Genomic DNA, 26,348 nt, shown 5'->3' on the forward strand with positions numbered 1-26,348 from the left:
AGTACTATATTGAGTTAAATAATTTGCCCCAAATCATATACCTGGTAAATATATTCTGTCTTATTTTGCCAGATCTGCTATAACAAATGCCACAAACGGGTTGGCTTAAACAACAGGAATTTATTGTCTGACAGTTTGGGAGCCTAGAAGTGCAAAAACAAGATGTTAGCAGGATCATGCTTACTCTGAAGTTTTAGTGTTCTGGCCATGGCTTGCTGACAATCCACAGCTCAATCTCTCTCTGCACCATGACCATATGTCTCCTTCTCCTCTGCTAAAAAGGACTTTGCTCATGTTGGAGGATGGTCCACCTTGATTCACTTTTACCTCATCTTTAAAGATTTTATTTATTTATTTCTCTCCCTATTGTTGTCTGTTCTCTGTGTTATTTGCTGCGTCTTCTTTTGTCCTCTTCTCTTGTTGTCAGCGGCACAGGAATCTGTGTTTCTTTTTGTTGCGTCATCCTGCTGCATTAGCTCTCCCTGTGTGGAGCACCATTCCTGGGCAGGCTGCACTTTCTTTCGCGCTGGGCGGCTCTCCTTACCCGGCGCATTCCTTGCGTGTGGGGCTCCCCCATGCAGGGTCACCCCTGCGTGGCAGGGCACTCCTTGCACGCATCAGCACTGCACATGGGCCAGCTGCACACGGATCAAGGAGGCCCCAGGATTGAACCACGGACCTCCCATGTGGTAGATGGACGCCCTCACTACTGGGCCAAGTCCACCGCCACTTTTACCACATCTTAACTAACAGGATTGTCAAAGATCCTATGTACCAATGAATTCACACTGACAGGATAGATGTTAGGACTTGAACATATCTTTGTGGGGGGCATGATTCAGTCCATAACATATCCTTTCCAATATCACCAGAAACCAGAAGACATGGTTATTGGTATTTTTCTTACCATTAAACTATAATATCTTGATTTGAACAAGTCAACTTTCCTTTTTGTACCTCAATTTCCTAATCTGTAAAATTACTAAAATTTCCTAATCTGTAAAATCACTAAAATAGTGATTTTAGATTATGAATCATGATCATAATCATTGATCATATTTTGGCTCTTTATCTAAGGCAGGTGAAAAGAAAAAAGGGCAATATGAATAGGAATAAAATTAAGTGGTGGGAAGAATGAGTAGTCCAAGGGCACAGGGTAAGAGGTTTAAAAAGTCAGAAGGGAATCAGGAGTCCTAGGTCATACTCCTAGGGTAAAACTGTCAGTACCTGTGTGAATATCTATATATAGACACACATTCATGCTTATATATATGCAAATATATGTGCACATATATATGTACATATAGAGATATGTATTACATATATACATGCACAAATGCACACTGTATATAGATGGGTATGTGAATGAGAAAGAGCAAAATGTGCACACACATTATATTGGTGTCCATTCTCCTTCCTTCCTGTTTGGTATATAATTTTAAAAGCCTCTGTCCATTCCCACAGTATGGGTATCAAGATTTAAAGGCTCCAAATCACTTAGCTACCAGGCAATGCATCTACTGAAGCATTCCTTAAAAATGCTGAAAAACTAGTAACAGAAAAGCCTTGGGCCTGAGTCCAGATGAAAGAACTGGTTGGCATACCCTCTCCATACACACATACACACTCACACATGTGCACACATGCACCAATTACTAACCTTGAGAATCAGGGCAGTTTGCCCCATAAGGCAAACACGAAATGTGGGGATCATTGTTAGCTGAGTCACATTTGGCCTGGAGATCCAGCATACTCTCAGTGATAAGCTCAGTTTTCTACCCTAGGACTATCCTGGGTCCTAACATGCTTCTCATTTGCTTCAGTCCTTTTCTCTCTTCATATATGTAATCTCCTCCAGGAAACAAGTAAGCTCAGACCTGGGCTGGAAGGGATCTCTCTTCCATTACCTTATCAAACCATAACTTCCAACACCATTGTATTCCCAGCTTACTCATCTGATTCAGGCAACTCTAAATTCACCAGATTACAATGCTATCTAAACAAAGAAATGGATTCACCTCCCACTCTCAATAACAGGAAACTTTAGAGTGTCCAGGGGAACACATGCCATTCACCTCTGGGGTTGCAAAAGCTTTTTACCCCCTTTGGATAGGAAGAAAACTTTGTGGCGCCTTTCTCTGGTATCATTAGTCACTCTTGGAATTTGTTAACTACTTTGAAGTCAAATGGCTTGTATGCTCAGAAATCTGCATGTAGACTTTTTCCACTTCCTTTAATTTAACTCAATAGATTTTAAATTTCAGCATGCATAAGAATTACTGAGCAAGTTTGTGTATGTAAAACCTATAGAGTGTTCTTCATGGTTGAGTGAAAGGATTTTTTGCAGATAATTTTGGCTATAATTATTTTTAACTTCCTTACTTTAAACCTAACTCTTATACCTTCGCTAAAAATACCAGTAGACTTGGTTGCTGAAATTATAATATCACATATGTGTGATACATTTTTGTTGTGACCTATATAAATTGACACCTAATCAAAATATAAATTATCTTTGAATGATCATGTAGGGCCTACCATTTAGGGCCACCATACATATGGAAATAATGTAATATGTGAAGAAAATGGAAGTTTTTAAATGAGCTGATATTGTTTGGATATTCAGGCTCTGAAAATGATAGTACAAAAAGCAACGATATGAAATCAGACAAGTTTCTACCAGGAAAAGAGTTCATTTTTTACTCTGCAGCTCAAATCAACATCCACATGACATTCATGTATCTTTAAGCTTTAAATCAGTGCTGCACAGTGGGGGTGAGTTGGGAGGCTATCAGAATCACCCAGGAAGCTTTTTCAAACTACACCAGCCCTCCTCCACTGGCAGTTTCCCCTCCCTCTGCGATTCTGCCTGAGATGTGTTTCTCTGAACTTGAGCAACACCATCTGTTCTTTTACAAATAGGCATTTTTATCTCCAAAAGGGCAGGTTTCTGCACATGGGCCTTTAACATGTATAGAAGGGGGAGGGGGAACTTAAATACACATCAGTGACCTGATCTTTCAGTTGAATGCTGACATGTTTAAAAATGGATATGTCTATAGTATTTTCCAAGTGATATACTCAGTTGGTTAGCCCCTGGTACTAATGAGATGAAAATTGCTACTTCAAATACCCAAGTAGGTCAGTAAGCTTTATTTGGGGAATATTCCATACATGCAAGCTTAATTCCATGAGATTTTCATAAATACAAGCTTTATAGAATTAAGTAAAAGAGGGTGACAGATTCAACTCAAATCAATTATTACTCTTAGAAAATCATGTTGGGTAAATAGTATCAAATTTATAGCATAAGAAACATTAAAAGTCATTTTTATTATATACACCTTTCCCATTGCTTAGATTACTCTATTTCATCATATTCCCGTGAGTGTATTTTCCCCTTTAAAAAACATTGTGGGGATTTGTAGACATTGTTCTAGTCTCCACAGAACTGACCTTAGAGGCCTCCTTTTCTACTAGTGTTGTCTGGACTTTGTGAACATAAGATACAAATATAAACATGCTGCTCACATTTTTATGTTATAATCATACAATTGAAAAATTTATTCTAGCATGATTTGCCAATTTCCCTAAAATGTAGTAGTTGAGATTGTTAAAATTAAATATTCCTAAATTACTTTATTCCATCTTTGAAAAGTAAAAATACTTGACAGTATACAAAACATTCAACTATTTATGGAATGAAAATATTCAAAATGCTATAAATATGCTTGATATAACAAGTGTTTTTTATCTAAGAAATAGCTAAAAATTTTCTGAAACCCCTATGACGGATAAATTCTTAACTACTGACCTATAATAATAACAACAATAATAATATTTAGATAATAAATATTTTAAAATAAGCTACATATTATGAATATTTACTATATTGTAAGCATGGTTCTTAGTGCTTTATTTGAATGAATTCATTCAATCCATACAACATCACTATAAGGTAGATAATATTATTATCCCAATTTGTAGACAAAGAAAGAAAACTTATGAAAGTTTCCAGAATCAAATCGTTAATAAGGGGTAGATCAGGAATTAGAACCCAGGCACTTTGGTTCCAATGTGCATGTTCAAATATTAAATGATAAACTGGGTGATTAATTCATTTCACAGATAATTACTGTATGCCTTCTTCATATCATGCTTTGTACTAGGAACTAGGGATATAAATGTGTATCTTGGGCAAAAATGTTTTTTTATACCGATTTTTTTTACCTCTTCACATGTTTCTTATCTTTTAAATATACAATATCTTATAAAGAACTGAAGTCTGGTACAAACATGTTGGAATCCACCCAAGCACTTAGCATGTAATTTTACATATAGTAATGTGAAGTGATGGTAGTTTTGAAATAAATTAGTGGGATTTTCTCTCACCCTCTTTTCCTTACCCAAGAAGTCTTCTCTGATCAGTCTCAAAGCTGAGAGACAAGGTTGTGATGGAATAATGAGGATTGTTACAGCAGAAATGCAAATATAATAAAAGAGCTAATAGCCTCTGACATCCCAATAGAGTTTCCAAGATATAATGCAGAATATTAGGCTCAAAACCAAATTTGTGGAGGATTTTGAAAGTTCATTTATTTCCCACTCTAAAAGTATCTTTGCACTAGAGGATGTGGAAAGCTCAAATTTCATTCTGCTTCATCCCGAGAGATTGTGGAGATAAAGAAGAGAGTGAGCAAGGAAGGAAGTCAGCCACCAGGGTTCTCATTTCTCACCCTCGGGGCTTAATATTAAATAAGTCAAAACTTTAGAAAGGCCGTATAAGTCTGGGGCTGGGCTGAGGCCTTTGAGGCTAGGGCTGCAGAACCTTAGCAAAATACTAGCTTTTATCCAGTTACAAAATTCTAAGAAACTAAGAATGCCTTACTTATTTATACCAAAGAGAAACAAACAGATAACAGCTGAGGTTTGGCGGCAGGACAAAGAAAGAAACTTTTAGAGCAAAACCAAAGGGGCCTTAAACTCTAGCAGGGAGGACTGAGATCCCCGTATAAAAGACCAGACAGACTCATCTATGGAGATGAACTTTAAGCCACTCCTCGGCAGGAACCAGTCAGAATCCATAGGAAAATTCATGATTTTAGAAAACCCACAACTCTGAGACTGGAGTTAGCCTCTCTTTGAATTCCACTTCCGTGGAGAATTGAACACTGACTAGACCGAAGGCTTACACCATAGAAAGACAAAATTGGACAAGGCAGAAATATTTCTTCTTAAATGGCATATCTAATTGTCTCTACCTTATCATGAGGAAGTTCAAAGTAGATGTCATCTTAGAGAGGAATAAGTAAAAGTGAGTGTCAGAGAGAATTTAGCTCATGTGACTTCTTCACACAAAGAAAGTTCCGGGTCTTTTTGAGGTGGGGGAGGAGTAGTAATGGAGTTTCCCTTTGTGGTGTTGTGTTGTGTTGTGTTTTTTTGTCTGGGTGTGTGCACGCATGCCCACACTCCCTACAGGGCATTCCTGAACTCTACCGAATAGCAGCACAGAAGCCACTGCAGCCCCTGAACCATCTTGTTTGGCCTTTGTCGCAGTCCCAGGAGGAGCCGCTCATGGTCATCACCCCCATTTTATTGAGGGAAAAACTGAGGCTCAAGGAGATGAGTAATCTTGGTTGACGGGGAGGCAGCCATTCAAAGGCAGGTGCATCTGAGGCCCTGCACCCCACCTCGCTTGCTGCTTCGAGCAGGGGTGGGCGAGCACAGACGCCGCGATAGCCGGCCACCAGGGCTCAGGCCCCTTCTCCCTAACACCTGGTCACAGTTCCCACCACGGGGCCCGCCCTGCCTGAAGGCACCGCGGCTCCTCTGGGGTAGAATGAATCCGAGGCTGTTCCTTCCAGTTCCTCCTTTGGCACATCACCCCGTCCCCGTCCCCCGCCCTGGGGAATGGAGGATCACAAAGCCTCCTCGCCAGCACCTCTTGCTTTGGGCCTCCAGGACCTCTGGCTCTTTCTGCAGTGCTGAGGTCTGCCTTATGATGCTAGTACTGGGCTGTGTGCTTAATGTGGTCTCCTGACGTGTGGTTCGTGGTTCCCTGGACCAGGACATTCTATTGGATATACCCCTGGGGACTGTCAGGGCCCACCTGAGCTCTGCAGCTCATCCTCAGGTTGGACATGATGGTCCCCAGCAATGCCCTTGGACTCTGGCAGAGTGGGTCTCATGGAAGCTACCTTGGCTTTCAAACCAGTGCTTACCTTTGTATCACATTTTATTAAGGTCATTCTGACATCTCTCTGATACAAAATTGAATTCAAAGACTCATACTGCAAAATAATTTCCCCCTTTGATTTATTCTACTGAGGCCCTTGATGTTGAGTGAGGTGATCTTGTGAGCTCCTCCTCTTAACCAGTAGGGTTTCTCTTAACCTACTGGAAGTTTATAAGTCCCCCTCCCTCATAAGCAGATTACATGGAGAGCTATTGAATCAAAGACTAAGGTGCCTGAGATACGGGCTCAAATCTCACACACCTTATATCTTATTAGGAAGATATTATATATTCCTAGATATATCAAAAGAAGGTGTTATAAAAGCATATGGACATCAGAGATGGCTTGAGTGCTTCCAGGTGTGGGACTCAGCAAAGCTTTATAGAAGAGCTAACATTTGGGCTAACATAATGGTTGGCCAAGTGAGAAAGGACATTTCAGGTATAGTAAGGATAATGAGCAAAAGCAAAGAGACGTGAAAGTATCAATTTCCCAGGTAGCAGGCTGTGATTAGGCTTGAGTACTGGGAGAAGGGTGGCTGATCATGCCCAGGACATGGAGGCAGAGGGGAGGTTCCAACCACACCAACCATGACCCAATGGCCAGACCCCAACATCATTCCTAAAATAACTCACTTGACAGATTTTTAAACTTTGCATGCATTAAAATAAATTTTACTCAAGTTATTTGACCCTCTATCCTAGAGTCACAAATTTGCTCACTCAATAGATTCTCCCTAAACCATAACCAGAGCAAATTGCAAACCTTGGTTGGATTTGTCATTAAAGTGAAAATTAAACCATTGCTTGTAGATCATCTCCTTGTATTTTCAAAAAATACATGTCAGCAGACGCTCAGAAAAGTTGATGAAGGGTGAGATCCTTTCTTTGATTTCATTAGCTTAGAAATGTAAAGTGAAAGTTGCTTTTGAGAATAATAATGATCAAGAGATTTTCCTGATCCTTTCAAGAGTAAAATAATAAATGACAACAGCAAAAAATAGCATTTATAAAATTAAAATAAACATAAATTTATTAGGCCATTCACTTATTTATTAATTTAAAAATTATGTCACCAATCTTAGGGTCTTCTTCAAGCATCAGGGTAGATGATACTGATAATTCAAATATTACCATGGTACCATAAAGTCCTTCTTTGAGAATCTTAAAGTCTAGAGAAGTAACACATTAAACGTGTAAGCAACTGATTGCAAGTCCTTTACCCTTAAGAATTCCTGATTTGTATTAATCACAAATCTAAATGTTTGGTTGCACATTTACCCCTACTCAGGCAATACCGGGCTGTTCTTGGCCAGTGGGGCCACCTGGTGGACAAAGTAGGTAAGTATCTGAACGATTGTTACTTCCTCACCATCAATTTCCTCTCAATCTATGACTTTTATTTCATGCAGTTTTGTTTAAAATACCTCTGGAAAGTTCTTACTTTAATTTTTTATTCCTTCTTTCTTTCCCTGTGGTTTTATTTCCCTCAATTTTATCAAAAATGTATTCCTTTTAAACCTTCCTTCTTCTTTTTACTTAAATCTGTTGACCAAATAACAAAAAATATATACCTACAAGATAAGCACAAGACTTTAACACGCGTGCAATAACTTATAAAAGAAAATAATGAAGTTGACCTATTTCCATAGAAATTGGACATGGAGTAGAAAGAATGGCTTCATTCTTGAGAGTTGTTAAAAATACCATGAAATAAACTCAAAAACATTTTGCATTTTCTTCCTCATGGTTCTTTATTACCCCTGAAACACAAAGACCAAATGTTTTGATTTCTGTTTTATTTAATTATAAATTATGTTTTGTTTTTTGACTGAACTATATGTATTTTAACAGTATTGTTTTCCATACAATTACACATAATTAAAAGGATTTTGTGGCTGAATTCCAGACCATAATTTCTGGCACATTTCCATAAGATGAAGCACAAAACAAAACAACTTATAAATAAATTTAGGAAAAAAATATTTGGTCCAATATGTAACTACTGATTTAGGTTACATATTATAAAATTCCTTGTAAGTTACATTACTCCTTTCTTTAAAAATATTTGTTGATTACCCTCTCTATGCCAGGCACAGTGTCAGAGACCATGAGAAACAAATCCTCTGGCTATATAATCAATATTGCTTGAACAATTTACTTCAAACCCCACTGAACACAGGTAGTCCTAAGAAATTAATGAGTCCCTCTATCTTTTAAATCTTATCTCTAATTCGTTACTGCCTTTAATTAAGCTGAAGGTAGTTTATTGTTGCAAGTAGTTTTTCAGGGTTGTAAAGTTCATCTTAATTTTATCATGAATACTTAATAAAACAAATTTTTCATACTGTACTCTGAAAGTAGTAACTACCATCCAAATTGGGCATCATGTATACCTACCTTTCACTTGTTTCTGATTTCTACTACTTAAATTCAGGCTTTCACTATTTCTCATCTTGATTATTGGAATAGAATACTAAATGGACACTCTGTGATTTTTCTTCCCACTTTAATCCATTTTGAAAACTGCTGCAAGACATGACCATGGCACTGGCTCATTGCTCCAAGACCTTTGCTAGCTGTCTGGTATATACTTAATGGAGTCCAGACCACAAAGCAAATGAACTGAAGACTTTCGTGAGAAATTTCATGAGAAGGAAATTTTTGCCTACCTTCCTTTTCCAATTTTCCTCTTGGTATTTTGCTGGATCTAACAAAACTCAGGTTCAGTGTCTGCCTAGTTTATAAGAGACAAATTACTTAACACCTCTAAGGCTCAGTTTCTTCATACATAAAATGAAGATAGTAAAAGGACCCGCTTCAGACACAGAATGGTTGCATGTTTCAAATGAACATATATATGTTTACTTAGCAAGATGTTTGACTTAACAAAGTGGTTGCCTAATGAATGTTCAAAATAGTAGCTCTTATAATTTTAAGAAATTCTAGTTAGTAATAATATTAAATAGAATGGGTTATGCCTCTAAACGAAGCCACTCAATATTTACCATACATATCCCACCCTTCTTTCCTGCCTTTGCTCTGGTTGTTTATTCTTCATGAAATGCTCTCTCCATCTCAACAAATACAAATTCTATTTGTCTTTCAAGGCCCAGGTGCAATATGCTTGCATTAAAGAATCTGCTGATCCTCTCTCCATGGTGAAGTAATCGATCTTTTCTCTCATCTCTGGAGTCCTGTAGCCATACCTCTCTCAGGAACTTCTCACAGTAACTCTATTTTGTCTTCTACTCCATCTTATTTTCTACCAGTGTATTAACTCCACAGAGGAAACTGTCATCTGATTTGTCTTGAACTTAATCTGAGAGCATGATTTTTAACTCTAAGTATATCAGATACCTCTTGCTGAAATAATGCTGTATTAAAAAATTGCCCCAGAACTCAGTGGCTTAAAACAACAAGCATTTTTTTCCTTGCTCATAGTTTATTGGATCTGCTGCAATTTGGATAAGGTGGCCTGGATTCAGGCTCTAGGCATCAACCAGCAGGCTCCAGGTCTCTCTATGTATCTCTCATCTACCCTGGACTTCTGGCCATCTAGAGAACATTCTTCTCATGACTAATTGCAAGAGGACATGAAAATGAATAGAGGCATACAATGCCTCTGAAGCTTCAGTGAGCAACTGGCACACTGTTGTGTGTGCTCACATTCGTGGGCAAAAGCCAGTCCCATAGCTAAGGTTACCAATTAATGAGGTAGGGAAGTGTATTGCACTCTGCAATGCACTGCAAAGGCAAAAGGCAAAGGGGGAAGTGGATTTGGCTCAACTAATAGAGCATCCACCTACTATATGGGAGGTCCAGGGTTCAAACCCAGGGCCTCCTGACCCATATGTTGAGCTGGTCCACGCGCAGTGCTGATGCATGCAAGGAGTGTCGTGCCACGCAGGCATGTCCCCCGCATAGGGGAGCCCCACACGCAAGGTGTGTGCCCTGCATGGAGAGCTCCCCACACACAAAAAAGTGCTGCTTACCCAGGAATGGCACCACACACACAAAGAGCTGATGCAGCAAGATAACACAACAAAAAGGAGACACAGATTCCCAGTGCCCTGACAAAAATGCAAACAGACACAGAAGAACAAACACACAATGAATGGACACAGACAGCAGACAACGGGGTGGGAGGTGGCGGGAGAGAAATAAATAAAAAATAAATCTTCTAAAAAAAAAAGGCAAAGGGTATACTTGTGTATGTCTATGAAGGAAGGAGTTAAAATTAAGAAGAATGTAATTTTTCCATACTATGTTTACTACAGAGCCCCCCTTTTTAACAGCAAGAGTTCCTGGTAATAGACTTCAGGAAAGGAGTTCTAAGACAATGAGGAAGCATTTAAGAAGTTTATAGAAAGTAAAATGACAAAGTCTGCATTTTAGAAGATCATACTGGGGGATTATGGAGAGTTCGGATTGGAATGTGAGGGTAGATTGACTACTAAAGAAGTAATTCCTAGAGTCCATGTGGAAAATGCAACTATAACATGGGGCTGGAAATAACAGAATAGATCTTAGAGACTTTTAAGAATTAAAATTGGATGGACTCATTACTTGAATAGATGTGAGAAAAAGAGAGGGAGATATTGAGAATAGCTCCAAAGTTTAATCCAGGGTAGTATAATTCATGTATAGAAAGACACAATCACTAATCTTATTCTTTGATGATTATTGTGGCAGTTTGGGGTTATGTATGAATTCAAAAAAGAGATTAGATTTGTAGGGTCTGTTTCTCTGGTCATGATACCCTTTGATTGTAATAGATTCAGCTGAGATGTCTTTGATTAAATTGCGTTAAGATTAGGGCTTTGCATATGGGACAGAATCCCTCCTCAATTGGAGGTGGAGTGTGCATCACCATCCCAGAATCCTCAAGATTGGGGAATAAAATATGGCCTAGAGTGGACTTACTGGTATTCTATTGTAGACTTATTGTGATTCTAGCAATGGAGGAAATTATATCATTGATGTGGAGACAGTGTTCACTGGAGGTGCTGAATTCAGGGAGAGTGACAAAAGAGGTGTAATATGGGGGCAATTTCAGGACTCAGAATTGTCCTGAGTGACATTGCAATGGCACATACGGGTCATTATATATATGGCCATCACCTACAGAATTGAGTGGGGGAGACTGTAAAATACAATGTAAACTATAATCCATGATTGGTGGCAATGTTCCAAAATGTGTTCATCAATTGCAATGAATGTACCACAATAACAAAAGAAGTTGTTGACGTGGAGAAGGGTGGCGGGTATGAGGAGTAGGGCAAATGAGAATCCTGACTTATTTAAACATTTTATGTAATTTAAATATCTTTTAAAAATAAATGAAGCATATTAAAAAAAATATTAGGGCTTTGACTCAACCATGTCAGCAGGGTGTAACTCAGATTAGGTTCCCACCCCCTTGATGGGCTGACATAAATGGACACTCACTCAAGATGACACACAAAAGAAGAGAGTGAGCTCCATAGACACAGAAGAGGAGAGAACATTGATCCTGTGGTCCTGGGGAGAGATGAACCGTTTGTCTGAAACTTTGCAGCCAAAAAGAACAGAGGAGCTTAGCAGCCAAGGCAGAAACCAGGCAGAGACTGCCCACCATCTTGCTTCAACATGTGGCAACAATGTTGGGTGAGAAATGACCTCATATGGTACCTTGAGTTGGACTCTTTAGGGCCTTGTAACTAGAAGCTTTTACCCCAAATCAATACCTTTTATAAGTCAACAGATTTCTGTTACTTTGCATCAGCACCCCTTTGGCTAACTAATACAATTACACAGACAAAGTATAAAGGACAATATATAACATACCTTGTCATAATAATGTCTTAAGTATAGACACATCACAAAGCACTTTCACAACACATTTCATCTTACAGTATCTTTATGTGTTTATATGATTACTCTCTTTTATGACAAAGAAACTATAGTGTGAAGAGCTACAGGAATTTCTGAGCCAATAAGTTAGAAAGGGAGCAGTTAAATCTGTGTTTCCTGATTCAGGGTCCTTACAGTGTTCCATAAAGTATCTTGTTTTTCCAGTAGGTTAAATGAGAAAAACCACCATGGTCCAATTTGCAGATAAATTTAAAATAAAATGAGATAATTGAAAAGCTTTAGTAAGCAATAATTATAATATCTATCCCCTGTAATCTTCTTTTGAATTACATATTTTATTTTTTCCTTATAACTTTTATTGAGCTTTTCATTGTTTTATTCCCTTTATAGTAAGTACAGCAAGCTACCCAAATGCAGAAATTTCACTGGAGTTTATTCCTCTTTATTTCTTCTTTCTTCTTTTTCTTTATTCCTTACTTTCTTTTTTCCTTCTTTCCTTCCTTCCATCTCTCAGTTTACCTATCTTCCCTACTCCCCTTTCTTTTTATTTGTTTTTCTCTTTTTCCTTTATTCTTTCCATCCTTCCTTACTTATTCCCTTCCTTTCTTTCTCCCTTCCCTGTTGCTTTGTTTCTTTTAGTTAAATATTATCTCTACTCTCATTCATAAAACTCCTTAAGGAGAAAACATTATCCAAATTCTACACACTTCCAAAAAAGTTCAATAAATACACTCTAGTGGACGGACTAATGAAGTGTGCTCAAATTTTATTTTTCACTGTGATAGGAAGCATGCCACTCCTCTTTACTCAACCAAAGGAAAAAGAAGCTTCTTTCTATCTTCCTAATAAAATTCTCTAAATATAGTCTGTAATTTCCTGTCTTCATGTCTTTCTTCTTGTGTCTTCCCCTTGGCCTTCCTCTCCAACCGAGTTGTATCCATTGTGGATAATTGTTTTAGTTTGCCAGAGGTGCTATTACAAATACCACAAACTGATTTGGCTAACAATAGGAATTCATTTGCTCATGCTTTTGAGGTTAGAAGTCCAAAAATTGTACCTTCAAAACTTGCATTCTCCCGCAATCTGTAGTGTTTTGGTGCTGGCTACTGGCAATCCTTGCAGTTCCTTGGCTTGTATCTCTGCCTTCCAGCTCATGATGATGTCTCCTTTCCTTGGGGCAGCTCTTCCAGTTTCCACTGACTTCCAGCTTCTGGATGTGTGCCCTTATCCAACTTCTGGCTTCCAATTCCTTCTCTTTAAAAGGCTTCCACTAATATCGATTAAGAAACCCTGATTTAGTTGAACCACACCTTGACTAAAAATAACATCTTCAAAAAGTCCAGTTTTCAATAGGTTTACACTCAAAAGGGCAAGGATTAAGATTAAGAACATGGGAAGCAGATGTAGCTCAAGTGATAAGGCCTCTGCTTACCATATGGGAGGACCCAGGTTTGATCCCTGGGGCCTCCTGGTGAAAAAGAAAAAAAGAAAAAGCGTGCCTGCATTGCGAGCCAGCACCCGTGTGGTCAGCCAGTGCCCACACGGTGAGCCAAGTTCCCATGTGAGTGCTCACGTGGAGAGCAGAATGCCCGCATGGTGAGCCAAGTGCCTGTGTGAGTGCCTATGTGCTGAGCCAGTGCCTGTACAGCAAGCCAGTGCCCATGTGGTGAGCCAGAGCCTGCACAAGTAAATCATGCAGCAAAATGATGATGCAGCAAAAGAGAGACAAAGGGGAGAGTCAAGGTGAAGCATAGCAGAGACCAGGAACTGAGGTGGCATGATTGACAGGGAACCTCTTTCCACATCAGAGGTCCCCAGGATTGAATCCCAGTGAATCCTAGAGAAAAAAGACAAGATTAGAGACCAAAAAAAAGAGCGAAATAGATACAGAAGATCACACCGCAAATGGACACTGACAGTAAAAACAGCAGGGCAGGGGTGGGGTGGAGGTGGGGTAGGGAAAGAAAAAATTCACTTAAAAAAAAAAGATTAAGAACATGAATTTGTTGTAGGTAAACAAATCAACCTACCACAATGATCCATTTTGCATTCACAGCACCTTTCTTCTTATCCGTCACCAGTTATTGGTTGGTCTCGACTGGTCATGCAAGAGGCCATTGAGAAAATCCACAGGTTGGACTGGAGACTTCCAGAGAAGTTGTTTGTAAAGCATCTAATTTAGCTGCATCCCCTTGGGTCATCCTTTACTTCTTCCTACCAGGAAAGTGGAACATGATGCCTGCTGTGGAAAAGCCATCAAGCACCATAGGAAGCCCACACAATATGGAACACGGAGCCAAGACAAGAAGGAATATAACTGAACTTCCCTAGTGGCCCTGGACTTCTTACTGATAAGATTTCTTATTTTAGAGATAAAAAACCCTTATCCTAAACATACCATTACTGATATATCTTGCTTAAATATTACTTCTAGGTAAGACAGCATCTCCTAGGTATAATTTTCTTATGCCCTTATATTCCCAAAACATTTTTGTCTTTATTTAGAATTATTGTGTTTATTAATCTATATTGTCTGTTAGATGGTAAACCTTTCCTGTACAAAGACAGGATCCTGGAACAGAGTCGCAAGTATAATAGGGGATAAATGACAGTTTTCAGAATGGAATAGAATGGACAGGAACTCAGTTCTGCCAGGCAATTAATGAAAAGAGTGATCTATATGCAGCTCTTCTTCAGCTCTTCTCTGCCAATGATCTTCATTTGCTACAGTGATATGCAGTATCCCTCAAGGCTGGAGAAGAACCCATTCTTCCCCATATACAATGGAATAGGAATCTTGTTTTGTCTGCCCTACATCCATTCTCTTGGCATAAATTCTGCTGTATTGATTCATCTTCCTTTCTAGTACATGGATTCTTCTTTTGGGGAAGACTTTCTCTACATTTTCAATCCAAATTTTCAGTTGTCAGAAGTTGGCACAGGACCCAGGCCATGCCATTCACTACACCCCATTCTTTGCCCGTAGTGATCAGCAGATGTACAGGCATGTGCCCCAAGACAAGCTAGGGATATAGTTCTGGCATTTTGTTGGTCCAGTGTGGAAATCAAGGTCCTGAGAAGAATCCAGATCAAAAGAGAGCAGAAACAGGAGACCGAGGGGGTAAGGGGCAAAGTCCTGTTACCAGTGTTTAAGGTCCTGCTTTTAAAGCATAACCCCTGAAATCAGCCTGACACTAAAAATAGTAACTGTGTGTTGTGGGAGTGCAAACCAACGTTACTAAGCCGACCCGGCAACAGGCGTGCGCACAGCCTGAAGCCGCAGTTCAGGGTGGCTGGAACGGGCGATCACGCCCCCAGCCTACCCGGGCAAGCAGGGTGGCTGGAATGGGCGACCACGCCCTCAGCCTGGTATGGGCAAAGCGCCCTCAGCCTACCCGGGCAAGATACATCAATAACGGTCGCCTCCCACTATCTCCCGCCTAGCCTAACACCTGGTCGGCTCTCACTTCCCCTTTCCCCTCCCCCATTCCTAACCTCTCCGCCTGCCCTCTGCCTAGCAACTGCTTACAACCACCTATCAGGAAGCAGTACCCGTCTGCACCTATCAAATCTCTCCATGCAGTCCCCAACCAATCCCCGTCCCTATAGATAGCAGAGCTAACCTGATATCTGCCCCCGTCCCTAGTAACTGCTTGCAGCAACCAACCACAAGTCGCCTTTAGCTTAAGCCAATCAGAACCCTACACGCCACCCTAAGCCCTATAAAAGTGTGTACCCTTCCGGAATAAACCAGACTTGTGCCATCAGCCTGTCTCCGCGAGTTTCTTTCCGTGCGCCCTCCACACCTCAGAGCCCCCGAGAGAAGTCGCAGAGGCCTCCAGCGGCTCCTCTCCCCCCGCCCCCCCTCCCCCGGCAGTGTGTGACCTTGGACTAAGTTACCTAACCACTCTTGCCTTAGCTTTTTTGTGTGTAAACTGGGAATACTAATAGTACTTTGCCTGGAGTACTTTCCTTTAATCCGCACTGTGAGAATTAGATGGAATTCTCACATGGAAGGAGCTTAGAACAGTGTCTGACACACAGGGAGTGATCAATAACTGTTAGTCATTATTAAAACAGCTCTTTTTATTTGTGACTTTTGAGTTACATGAAGTAATAAATGTTCATTTTTTGCTTAAGCTGATTTTAGCTGGGCTTCTATCATTTGCGACCAAAAGGACCTTGTCTAATACAATTAATAAAAACATAAAGCCCCAGAGTTTATAGGTTTGTGGCAGGCCAAATTGCCTTCTGTACACTGAGCCAGAGAAGGGGTTGACCTGATGGAATCTGGATCACCTGACTTTCCTTAGAGGGTGTCTATTTATAATGTTACCTGATGTCTCTTGCTCTCCAATGCCCAGTTAGAAATAGACTTTCCTCAGTGCCATGCTCTTTATTCATTAAAATCCTCCCTCTTCAATGTTTCCAGTTAACAATATCTTTCATATAAAGACTTACTTTTTATACAGGATAAAAATTGTAAAAAGTGGAGAACCAGTCATATAATGAGAGAGACAAAGTGAAAGAAAATATTATTTTCATAATTAAAACACATTTTTCAGTATTTTTTTATTTCTTAAGCCTTAAGCTGGAAACTTTTTCCAAACTGGTTTAGAGTAAATATTATTACGAAGCACCCTACATGCTAAATAGCATACTTTTTTTGGGTGTAGATTTCTGGAGGGATATGCAGGGGATTTGCATGCTTAATTCCCATTAGCACCTGTCACTGGGATTTATTATCCCAGAGTTAATTCTCCACTTACTGCAGCCAAGAAAAAGGAAGCCCTTGTATATGGATTTAAATGAAGCTTTTTGTTTTTCAAAATGAGATGAATTTCACGTCTGTTCCTTAAACACCTGCAGTATTCCGACCCTGAAAAAGTCATAGTCAGATTAATTTTTGGTGGAAATTTGTCCAAACTTGATTTTATTCAACAACTAGCTAAGCCTATTCATAATTTGAAAATGTTAGGGAAAAAAAAAGTTTTAATCAAGGACTTATATTGGTTTTAAAATCTATTGGTTCTCATTTATCCATTCAATATTCAGTGAATGTTTATTGACCACCTACTATGTGCCAGACCATGTTCTAGTTTAAGGTTATGGAGCTATGAATGTAACAGAAAAAAAATCTCCCTTTGAAAGTGTGTATCCTATTGGAGTGTAGATCTATACATACATATACATACACATACATACACACATACATACATTCACAGATAGTTGTAGTGCTATTGGAAAATCAAAGAAGTTAAATGTAATTAGGAATGATGGGGCAGATGTTGTATGAGGTAAGCTGGTCAGAGAAGGGCTGTCTAAGCAGTGACATTTGAATCCAGATCCAAGTGAAGTAAGTCAGTAAGCCTATACTCAGGAACCTAGGCAACACTGCATTATCTCTTTCAAGAAGAAAAAATGTGACAGTCACTAAAAACTAGACAGGAGGTTAACACACAAGGCAAGTTTCATCTACAACCACAGATTGTTGGCAACTTGCCTGGTAAAGCTGACCCATGTTGCTGACACTTCTCCTATTCTTGTGTTCTCTCCCTTTTCCATCTCAACTCTGCATACAATTTCTAAAACCATTCTCCTGCCTTCTTTAGGCTGAATTTCCGTATTGAACTACTTCCCCCCTTATCTCTTACTCTCGATTTCAAGGAATTACTTTCATATAGTATCTGTCATTGAGAATTGAGAATTGTCTCAATTTCAAACAGGATGATTTGACAATTTGAACCTTCTTTATCTCTCCTAAACTCTAAGGATTTTCCCCTGGTTAGCCTTTTTGGCAATTAACCTACAGATACTGATTGAGTACCAATGAAATATCCGGCTCTGTGTTAGGAACTGGGAATGAAATGAACAAGGCAAAGTCTCTGCTTTAAAAGAGTTAAATTCTAGTTGGAAAAGAATGGTAAAAGAATAAACGATTAAGTGTTTGATGTTAATAGGATAATATGTGTGGAGATTTCATTCTTACTATTTTTCCTTGGAAAATTTTTAAAGGCAAACATGAAGTATCATAATCCCTTCTGTTGTCATTGTCAAAATGACTAACATGTGGCCTAGGTCTATACTGTCCAACATGGTAGCCACTAGCCACATGTGGCTATTTAAATTAATTTAAAACTCATTTCCTCAGTCACTCTAGCCAAATTTCAAGTTCTCAATGGCCACATGTGTCTAATGACTGCCATTTTGGATAGCAAGGGTATCAATATATTCCTTAGCACAGATAGTTCTACTGGTCAGCACTGTTCTAGATACCATGATAATGATTGGGATCTTTATTCAATTGTAAGAACAGCAGCTAACTATTTTATGGGCCAGGCACATCATGTTTAACTCATTTAATCCTCGCAACAACCCTATAAAATAGGTACTGCTGTAAGACCCATTTTACAGATTCAGAAGCAGGGGCACCTCGACTTACTGTTCATTAACAGTCCTCTAGTAATTGGAAATGGTAAGGATGGAATCCAGCAGGCTGGCATTAGAATCCACCCTCTTACCGCAACATTAGGATAATTCTTGGAATGGGGAAACCCAAGAGAGCAAAGAAGAGATTTTTGCATGGCAAGCAGCACCTCCATAGAGATAGGAAACGGCCAGATTTGTCAATGCCTTTGCCATAACAACTATCAAGCTCATCTAAGAGAGGTCTTACTGGCTAGAGGTTTACATGCAGCTGTGTAGACAGAAGAATGAAATTTTAGAACTGAAAAGAACTTTGAAATTATCTAATAAAATATCTCACAGATGAAGAAGCTGATACATGCAAAGATCACCTGACCCGCTCAGGGTTAGAGGAGCACTTACGACCGAAGCCAGAGGGTGCATGTGTGTGGTCATGCGTGTGCTCGTACCCCACTTGGCATCCAGAACTTAACATTTCCCTGATATATGATTTATTTATTATTAATTTACAAAGGTACCAATCTTGGAACATGGTTTTCTTCTTCCTAGAATCTTAGCTGCTATAGTTTGCACTGACCTTCTAATTCATTCGCTTTCCTTTTGTCTAGCCTTTCCTTATTCTACCCACCCATTCTTACATTCCTCCTTCCTCGTTTCACCTGGGATCCACAGCCTAGCTACCCAGACAATTCTTTCTCAGAGAAAATTTAAAAATAACAAGAATCATAGTAGTTTGAGTCCTTACACAAGCTGTTAGGAATTTGGAAAACATGCCATCGGTTCCATCATCACTTTGAGTATCTGCAAATTTTGTTGTGTATTATTTCTGGGAGAGTCTTTCAAGTATCATCTCACCACTCTTTACGTACTCAACCTTGCCAGCCAGCAAGATACACGCAAAGAAAGCACTGTTGAAGAACGAATTTTCATTTAGCTTTTAGTTTCTGTTCCACCGCACAGAAGTCAAAGGCGCCCTGTGCATAAAGCAGTCTGCGTGGCGCTGACAAGCCCAGGAGAGCGGCGGGCTGGGGCGCCGCGAAAGCTTCACGCATTCTTCCTCATCAAGTAGGACATCGGCTCGAACCCACGAGTGGCTTAATCTTTACCGCGATACCCAAAGTCATAGAGCAAGTCCAATCCCGGAGAGTCTGGTTCAGGCTCGGCCAGCGCCTTGGGGAGGGTGGCAGGCGGCCGGCTGAGCTCCCCTGGATACAGCCCAGTGGCCTGGGGCGCGCCCGCCACACTCCCGGAGCCCAGGACTGGCGCGCGGCAGGAGGCGGGAGCGCTCCCACCACCCACAGCGGACTCTGCCCGCAGCTCTCGCCGGCCTGGGCTGCCGCGAGGAGACGAGCAACCGCCCTCCACCTCCCGCGCTGGGCGCGCATCCCTCGCCAACCCTCGCTTACATAACGCGGACGGGCGCGCTCCCGCCGCCGCTTCCAACCCCAGCGGAGTTGGGCTGCGCCCTCCACTCCTCCTCCAGAGCCCGCCGCGCCGCCGCCTGGGCGCCCCACATTAGGAGGTGACACTCCTTGGCCACTAGCAGCGGCAGCCGAGTCGCCTTTCTGTCCGCGTGAGAGGACTGAGATTGGAGAGGGGAGCGCCTCACGGTACCCAAGCTCCCTCCCTCGCTCCCTCCACCTCCCACTTCTCCTTCCCCCACCCACTCTGGTGCCTGTGTGTGTTCCGCACGGGCGAGGGGACCCGGAGAGCAGTCCAGGCTTGGCGCTCGGCGGAGCTGCGGCTGCTCCTGCTGCTGGCGGGAGCGAAGGAGGTGGCCGCCGGGTGCTTCTGCGGACTTCCCAAGTGGGGTCAGGGTAGCCACTCGCGGGAAACCCCGTTTAGAAGATACAGGAAGAGAGGAACCTTCAAACTCCTCCTCGGCGTCTCCTCTCCACCCCCTTTGGGCCCCTGCCCTTTGAGAAAGTGTTACTGTGGAGCTTGGTTACCTTGATTTCTTCTGACTTCTTGGCGGTGTGTGGATTCAGCTGCTGCCCAGTGAGGGCTTTCCGCTGTTCGCGCGTCTCTCTGTGTTGTTCCCCCCGGGCACTCCTCTGTCGGAGATGAGGAAAGGTCTGCGGGCGACAGCGGCCCGCTGCGGGCTGGGACTGGGATACATGCTGCAAATGCTTGTGCTACCTGCCCTGGCCCTGCTCAGCGCCAGCGGCACCGGCTCGGCCGCTCAAGGTAAGGGGATCCACTAGGCTCCGCAGCCACCTCCCTTGGTTCTTCCTTCTCTCCTTTCTCTGTTCCTCCCTAGTTCTTCTGACTTCTCCCTCTTGCTCTCACCTGGAAACCCACTCTAAATTCCACTTTACAACTACTCAAAAAGCTTTGATTATTCGTATTTATTTTAACCTATTTTCCCAGACGGGCACGGGTGGACCAGGACGCACGAAGTGTGTGGACCTGTATCCTATCCGTTTCTGGGCATGTGGGCTTCTGGGGTGTCTTTCATTTTCTGCTCGGCACCCGCACGTTGTTGTAAAAGAAGCATTGGACGCTTTTGGTGCTGTGGTTCTGTGACATTCCACTGATGCACATGGTGGGCAGAGGTTCCACTAGCTGTGCCACTTCTAGGGTTGCGGGATCCTCAGTGCGTCTCTGTGCGAGCCAGACGCTGGACGGCGCTCTGCTAAGGAAATGTGTCCATTACAGAGAAGCACCAACAAACGTCGATGCCCTTAGGATGCTGCTCGGGGCACAGTGAGACAGATTGCCATCTGGAACTTGCGCCTCTTTCCGCGGCAGGCCGTGCAGTGTGAATGCCTCCACTGTTACTTCCCCCGCAACAACCTCCTAACTGGGGATGGAGAGAGCTGGGGAGACTGGCGGTTCAAACCAAATCTGAAACTCTCCGGGACAGCCCGCCAGTTTGTTACTCTAACATTTTATTTTAACGTGCCTGAGCCTTAAAATAAGTCCTCGGGGCCCCCCAAAGGCGGGTTGGGAGCAGAGTGTGCGTGAGTTGGAGGTGGGTAATGTTGGGGAGGAGGCAGTGGGACTGATCGCCCAGCTCCCTTCTCTTCTCCCTAGTTTGAAGTGGTAGCGATAGTTCTCGGTCCTTCGGAGCCTGGAAACTTAAGTGGAAGGGACAGGGGTAGTAAAGCGCCAATGCTGCTTCCTCCGGAGTCTTCTTAGGTCCGGGTGACCAAGCCCAGCGCCCACCTGGGTCCTTTCGCTTGCCTCTGTGATGGTCGCCGGCTCGGGGAAGGCAGCACATGTTTTCCTGGGTGTGTGGAGGAAGCTTATGCAGCCTTCCCTTGCAATTCAAGGAGTTACCCTCCCCCTATCCCCGGTTACACTTTCTAAATTCGCAGAGCCGAGGAGACGCGGCTGTAGCCCTAACTCCCCGGTGATGCTTAGACTGGCGTTTCCCGACTAAATTCCTTCCAATCTGCGAGAAACGTTGTGGGCGGGGACGATGGTAGTGGAGCGGAAAGCAGAGCCAAGGCGAGTGTGGTCGGCGTGGGGAGGTATGTGATTAGCAAGGCTTTGTAAATTAGCGATAGCTACTTCGGGAGTAAATTTAACTGCTGCCCCTCTAAGTGGCCAAGCTCATAAATCCTTCCTTCCCTTGAAGCCTCCCATCGCCGAGGTTCTGCCCTGCTCCCCCGCCCCTGCACACTTCCAGAGATCAGTTTTGTGCGTTTTACAAAGGAGTCCCCAGTGAGAATCAAGTGCGTTTTTTGGTAGATTTCTTGAAATTGGGTAGAGGTACTCAGAGAAGCAGCCCAGGGCGCTTAGACACAGGGGCCATTTGGAAGCTTAAATGAGCAACCTGATGAATCTCGGAATCAACTCCCTATGTAACTCCCTGTGGAATTCTCCTGCTGTTATTGGGCGCACAAAGGACTGAGCCATGATTGGGGGAGAAAGGGCTATGTGAGAGGGCTGTTTGGGAAAAGGACAAGTTAAAGTCCCAAAGATGCCAAACAATAGATAGGATCTCTGCTGAGAGCTTAAACAGCCAAATTAAAAAGACCCGGTAAAAGAAAAGACGATCAATAAAGATAATCAAACAGGAGATTGTAAATGGATTAATACTGAAAAGATTAAAAGAAAAGACACTCCGGATAGAAACCGAACCCTTGCTCTTCACTTTTGTTTTCTTCTTATAAACCAGGCAAGCCAAAGACTGGGATTGAAACTACTCTTCTGATCATAAGTGGAAAAGTAAAATGTATATTCTGTTGGGGGTGTGTGAATTTTGCTGTAGTTCTTCTCCGTTTAATTTACTTAGTTTAGTTCCTGGTGAACAAAACTCTTCATTTATGTTTAAAACTTGTAGTCTATAAAATACACTATTCCACCATTTTTATCTTTTTGTTATTCTCCATGCTCAAGAGTACCAGCTTTTTCTGTTATCTGTTAGCATTCCCAGGAAGTATAAAGCACCAAACTCTGTCAACTACTATGCACTGCTGTCAGCACTACTCTAATCCACCCTCCCCATCCTGTACACCATTGAACTACTAGTATAATCAGAATCACACATTTTATAACGGTCTGGTCCTCAGATCTCCTTTTCTTTTTAATTTCTTCTTCTTTCTCTCTCTCTTTAGACTAGAACCCTGGGACAATGAAAGATGTTGTTGCTTCCTCAGGTATCATTTTCATGTGCTGAGGATTTAGAGAAGGAAATGAATTATTTTTATGAATGGAAGCACATTTGTTATTAAGATGAGAAAGTTAATTTAAGCCCTTTACAATGAGGATATGGCTTTTAGTCTGTTTTGAAGTACTGGAAAAATTAGAAGTTTTGGAAAATATATCTCTTCATAGATACCCAAGAAAACAACAGATGTTTAAGATAAAAAAAAAAAAAAAAGAAAGGAAAAAAAAAAAACCAGAATGAGTCTTACTTTTGACTGAACTGAGTTTTGTCGCTGTGGTTTAAAAAAAGACAGCAACTATTTTAAACAGGTCCTTGGGAAATTCTCCAAGCTTTAGGCAACAAATTTCTTATTTCTGGCTCGGCCCTAATTGTTTCATTCAGGATTGCTGGGAACTCCTTCCTCCAGGGAATTTGCGGTGCTTCTGACTTCCAAGAATGAAAGATTTTACTAGGAAAGGGAATGTGTGTGTGTGTGTAGGTGTGTAGGTGTGTGTTTGATCAGTTGTGCTTCAGAATTAGTACCCTCTTGTTTTATAAATGCATGTTAATTCTGGACTACATTGCCTTGATATTCTGCTTAGCTAGCACCAACTAGTGTTATGAGTGTTACCACCACCAAATTCTGAAGAAAAAATGTCTGAAGACTCTAATCATATTGAAATAATTCTCAATCATCTTAAGTTAATTTATAATATTTTAAAAAACCAAATTGTATACCCTATTACAGGGTAAAATTACTTGCATGCCTCTATCAATGTTGGTATCAGACAAAGAGACAATTGGCATTGAAAACAACTGAATTTTGTTAAAATTCTACCATGTATTTTTCCACTTTTAGGGCAGAAAAAATTCGTGAATTCACATTTGGAAATTGTGATAAGGAAAAGTAGGCTAGTTTATCTTTGTTCAGAAAAAAAAATCCTCAGGTATTCTAGCTTGGGAAATGCTTAAAATGCCTCACTCAGAGAACAAACTTTCAAGTACTTACAGAGTGAGGAATCATTAGATTATAACAGACCCTGATTCACTCTCTGACCACTTGTGTTCTTAATATTGGGGATTCAAAGTTAAACATGACATATTCCTCTAGCACCTCTCATTGGAGTTTGGGAGCCTGCTATCCTAATCAGAATTCATACTTATCTATTTTAAGCAAACCCCCTAGGGCATTGAACTAGGCATCAACTCTACTAGGCAAACCCTCTTAGCTTATTCAGAATTATTGTCGAGTCTTAAAAATAACTATTCTCTAATGCATGCTAGGTTTTCCAATTAGTGCAAACAAGAGTGTGCTCTATTAGGCCTTAACTGCATTTAGCACTTTTCTGATTTAGGTCATGGCTTTTCCGGAGCAGCAGAGGGAGTCACTCTCAGTAGAAACATTAAAATTACAGGCTGCAACCACTTCTGGAAGATAATGGGAAAAAGGGAGGGAGTGGGGATTGAGGCAGTGCTCTTGCAATGCAGTATTAGACTATATCTTTTCAGTTTGACTTCTGTGTTTGTGGCAATTTAAAACAATCCGGTTCATATTTTCCCACAAGTTAGGCACATTAACTCTGGGATAAAGTATTATCCAAGAGGTTAAGTTCTTCAACAATTATTGAGTACTTATTATATTCCAGGCTCTGTGCTGTGTGTTAGCAACACAGTGTTGAACAAGACAGTTTTAGCCTTCAAGGAAGGGAGATGTAAAAGCATATAATTATAGGTCACTGTCTGAAATATATTTTCTATGTTCTGGTGTCCACGATGGTAAACATAGGTCTAGGTTCTTTAGCTCTAGTGGGAGTGGTAGTGCAGGCTCCAAATTCTACGTGAAAAGACTTAAGCGCAGTGATTTGGTTGGAAGTGGATGTTCCTGAAGCTGTGTGTACATTGCAACTGTATTTTAATTAGGTTTAATATATTTTTGGTCTGTCTTCGGGGAGCAGAAGCTAAAGGCTGCGAGTGAATGCGTACCCATTTTTGAGTTCAGGATAATGGTTACCAATGCTTTAGAATTTTGCCTCCACCACTTCCTAGCTTTGTTGATGTTGTGATTTACTTACTTTCTCTTTGCCGCAGTTTCCTCACATGTAAATTGGGGATTATAGGCACTATAGGTCATAAAAGGATTGAGTTAATTAATTCATATAAAGCATGCATCTAAAGCATTCAGGGTAATGCCTGGCATACAAAAAGTAAATATTATCCTTTGGTTTCAAGTTTTAAGCCACCGGAAAAGAAAGCTTAGAGGCTAAAGAAATTGTTAGTGATTCTGAGCTCAGAGTGGGGATTGCTGCAGACAGACAGTGCTTCCCCAAAAGTGACAAATGGAGCTGTCAGGAGATGCTCCAACGTATGCTGCAAACTCCTGAGCAGTGTGTGGTAGTTTGAACAGTTTGTGGAACTCTCTCCCTTCCATAGCCTCATTGCTCCCTTTCTGCTTTGTCTGAGAAAATGAACTTAATACCAGTTCTAAATATGCTCTGTTAAGTCACCATCAGTTAAGTCCTGACTTCCTATCTTTACAAGGAATATTGAAGGTCCATAAGCACTTCTGTGGGGGAAAAAACAAATTTCCAGATCCAAAAGTTCTGATAAGGATTTGGGGAAAATCAGCCCTTTATGGAAATGTCACCAATTTTTCTTTAAAAGAAAATTGACCCAAGTGTACAGTCAAAATGACATGATTGAACATGTGTTAAAATAACACAAAGAAACATAGAAAACTAGAAGGCTAAGTAAATTCATCAGTTCTTTCACTTATTCATATAATTTTGGGGTCATAATATAGACTAGCATGGATAATCTAAGTAACACATGTTTTGAACATTTTACACTTAATATACTTCTAACTGTTAAATGATTATTGTCAGTTGTTTGCTTGTTTGTTGCAAATGTTGCTTTCCTGCAAAACCCTTATGATACAACTAGAGATTTGTGCCATTTTTTTATGTTATTTAAAAGGTGGTAGGATTGAGACAGCTCTTTCTCCTACTAAATTGTCGTTCTGCTTTTATTATTGTCTGGTTCTGTAATTACAGAGTCTCCACTTTCTTTTAACTTGACTTCTTATACCTATCTGTCGATGCTTCTTTGATTTTCATTTTTTATTTGTATGTTATCACTTATGTGTTTGTGAAGTAGAGTTATATGAATCATAGCCCTCAAGGATGTTTTATGCACAGAAATTCAGTGCTATTGTCTTTAATGCTACTTCTTAGAAGTA

General features: G+C 41.0%; 1 protein-coding gene across 2 annotated transcripts in view; it reads left to right on the plus strand.

The window, feature by feature from the left end:
• The first annotated feature begins 19,671 nt into the window (after positions 1–19,671).
• UNC5C (unc-5 netrin receptor C) overlaps positions 19,672–26,348 on the plus strand; it is a 406,424-nt gene continuing 399,747 nt past the window's right edge. Inside the window, exon 1 of one of the 2 annotated variants that reach the window (XM_058295247.2) lies at positions 19,672–20,703. In XM_058295247.2, coding sequence (XP_058151230.1) covers positions 20,580–20,703 — 124 coding nt within the window. In that variant the 5' untranslated portion in view covers positions 19,672–20,579. The remainder of the gene's footprint in view (positions 20,704–26,348) is intronic. The other variant, XM_058295243.2, reaches the window with a different exon arrangement.

The sequence above is a fragment of the Dasypus novemcinctus genome, chromosome 1, assembly GCF_030445035.2.
Source record: "Dasypus novemcinctus isolate mDasNov1 chromosome 1, mDasNov1.1.hap2, whole genome shotgun sequence".
NCBI lineage: Eukaryota > Metazoa > Chordata > Mammalia > Cingulata > Dasypodidae > Dasypus > Dasypus novemcinctus.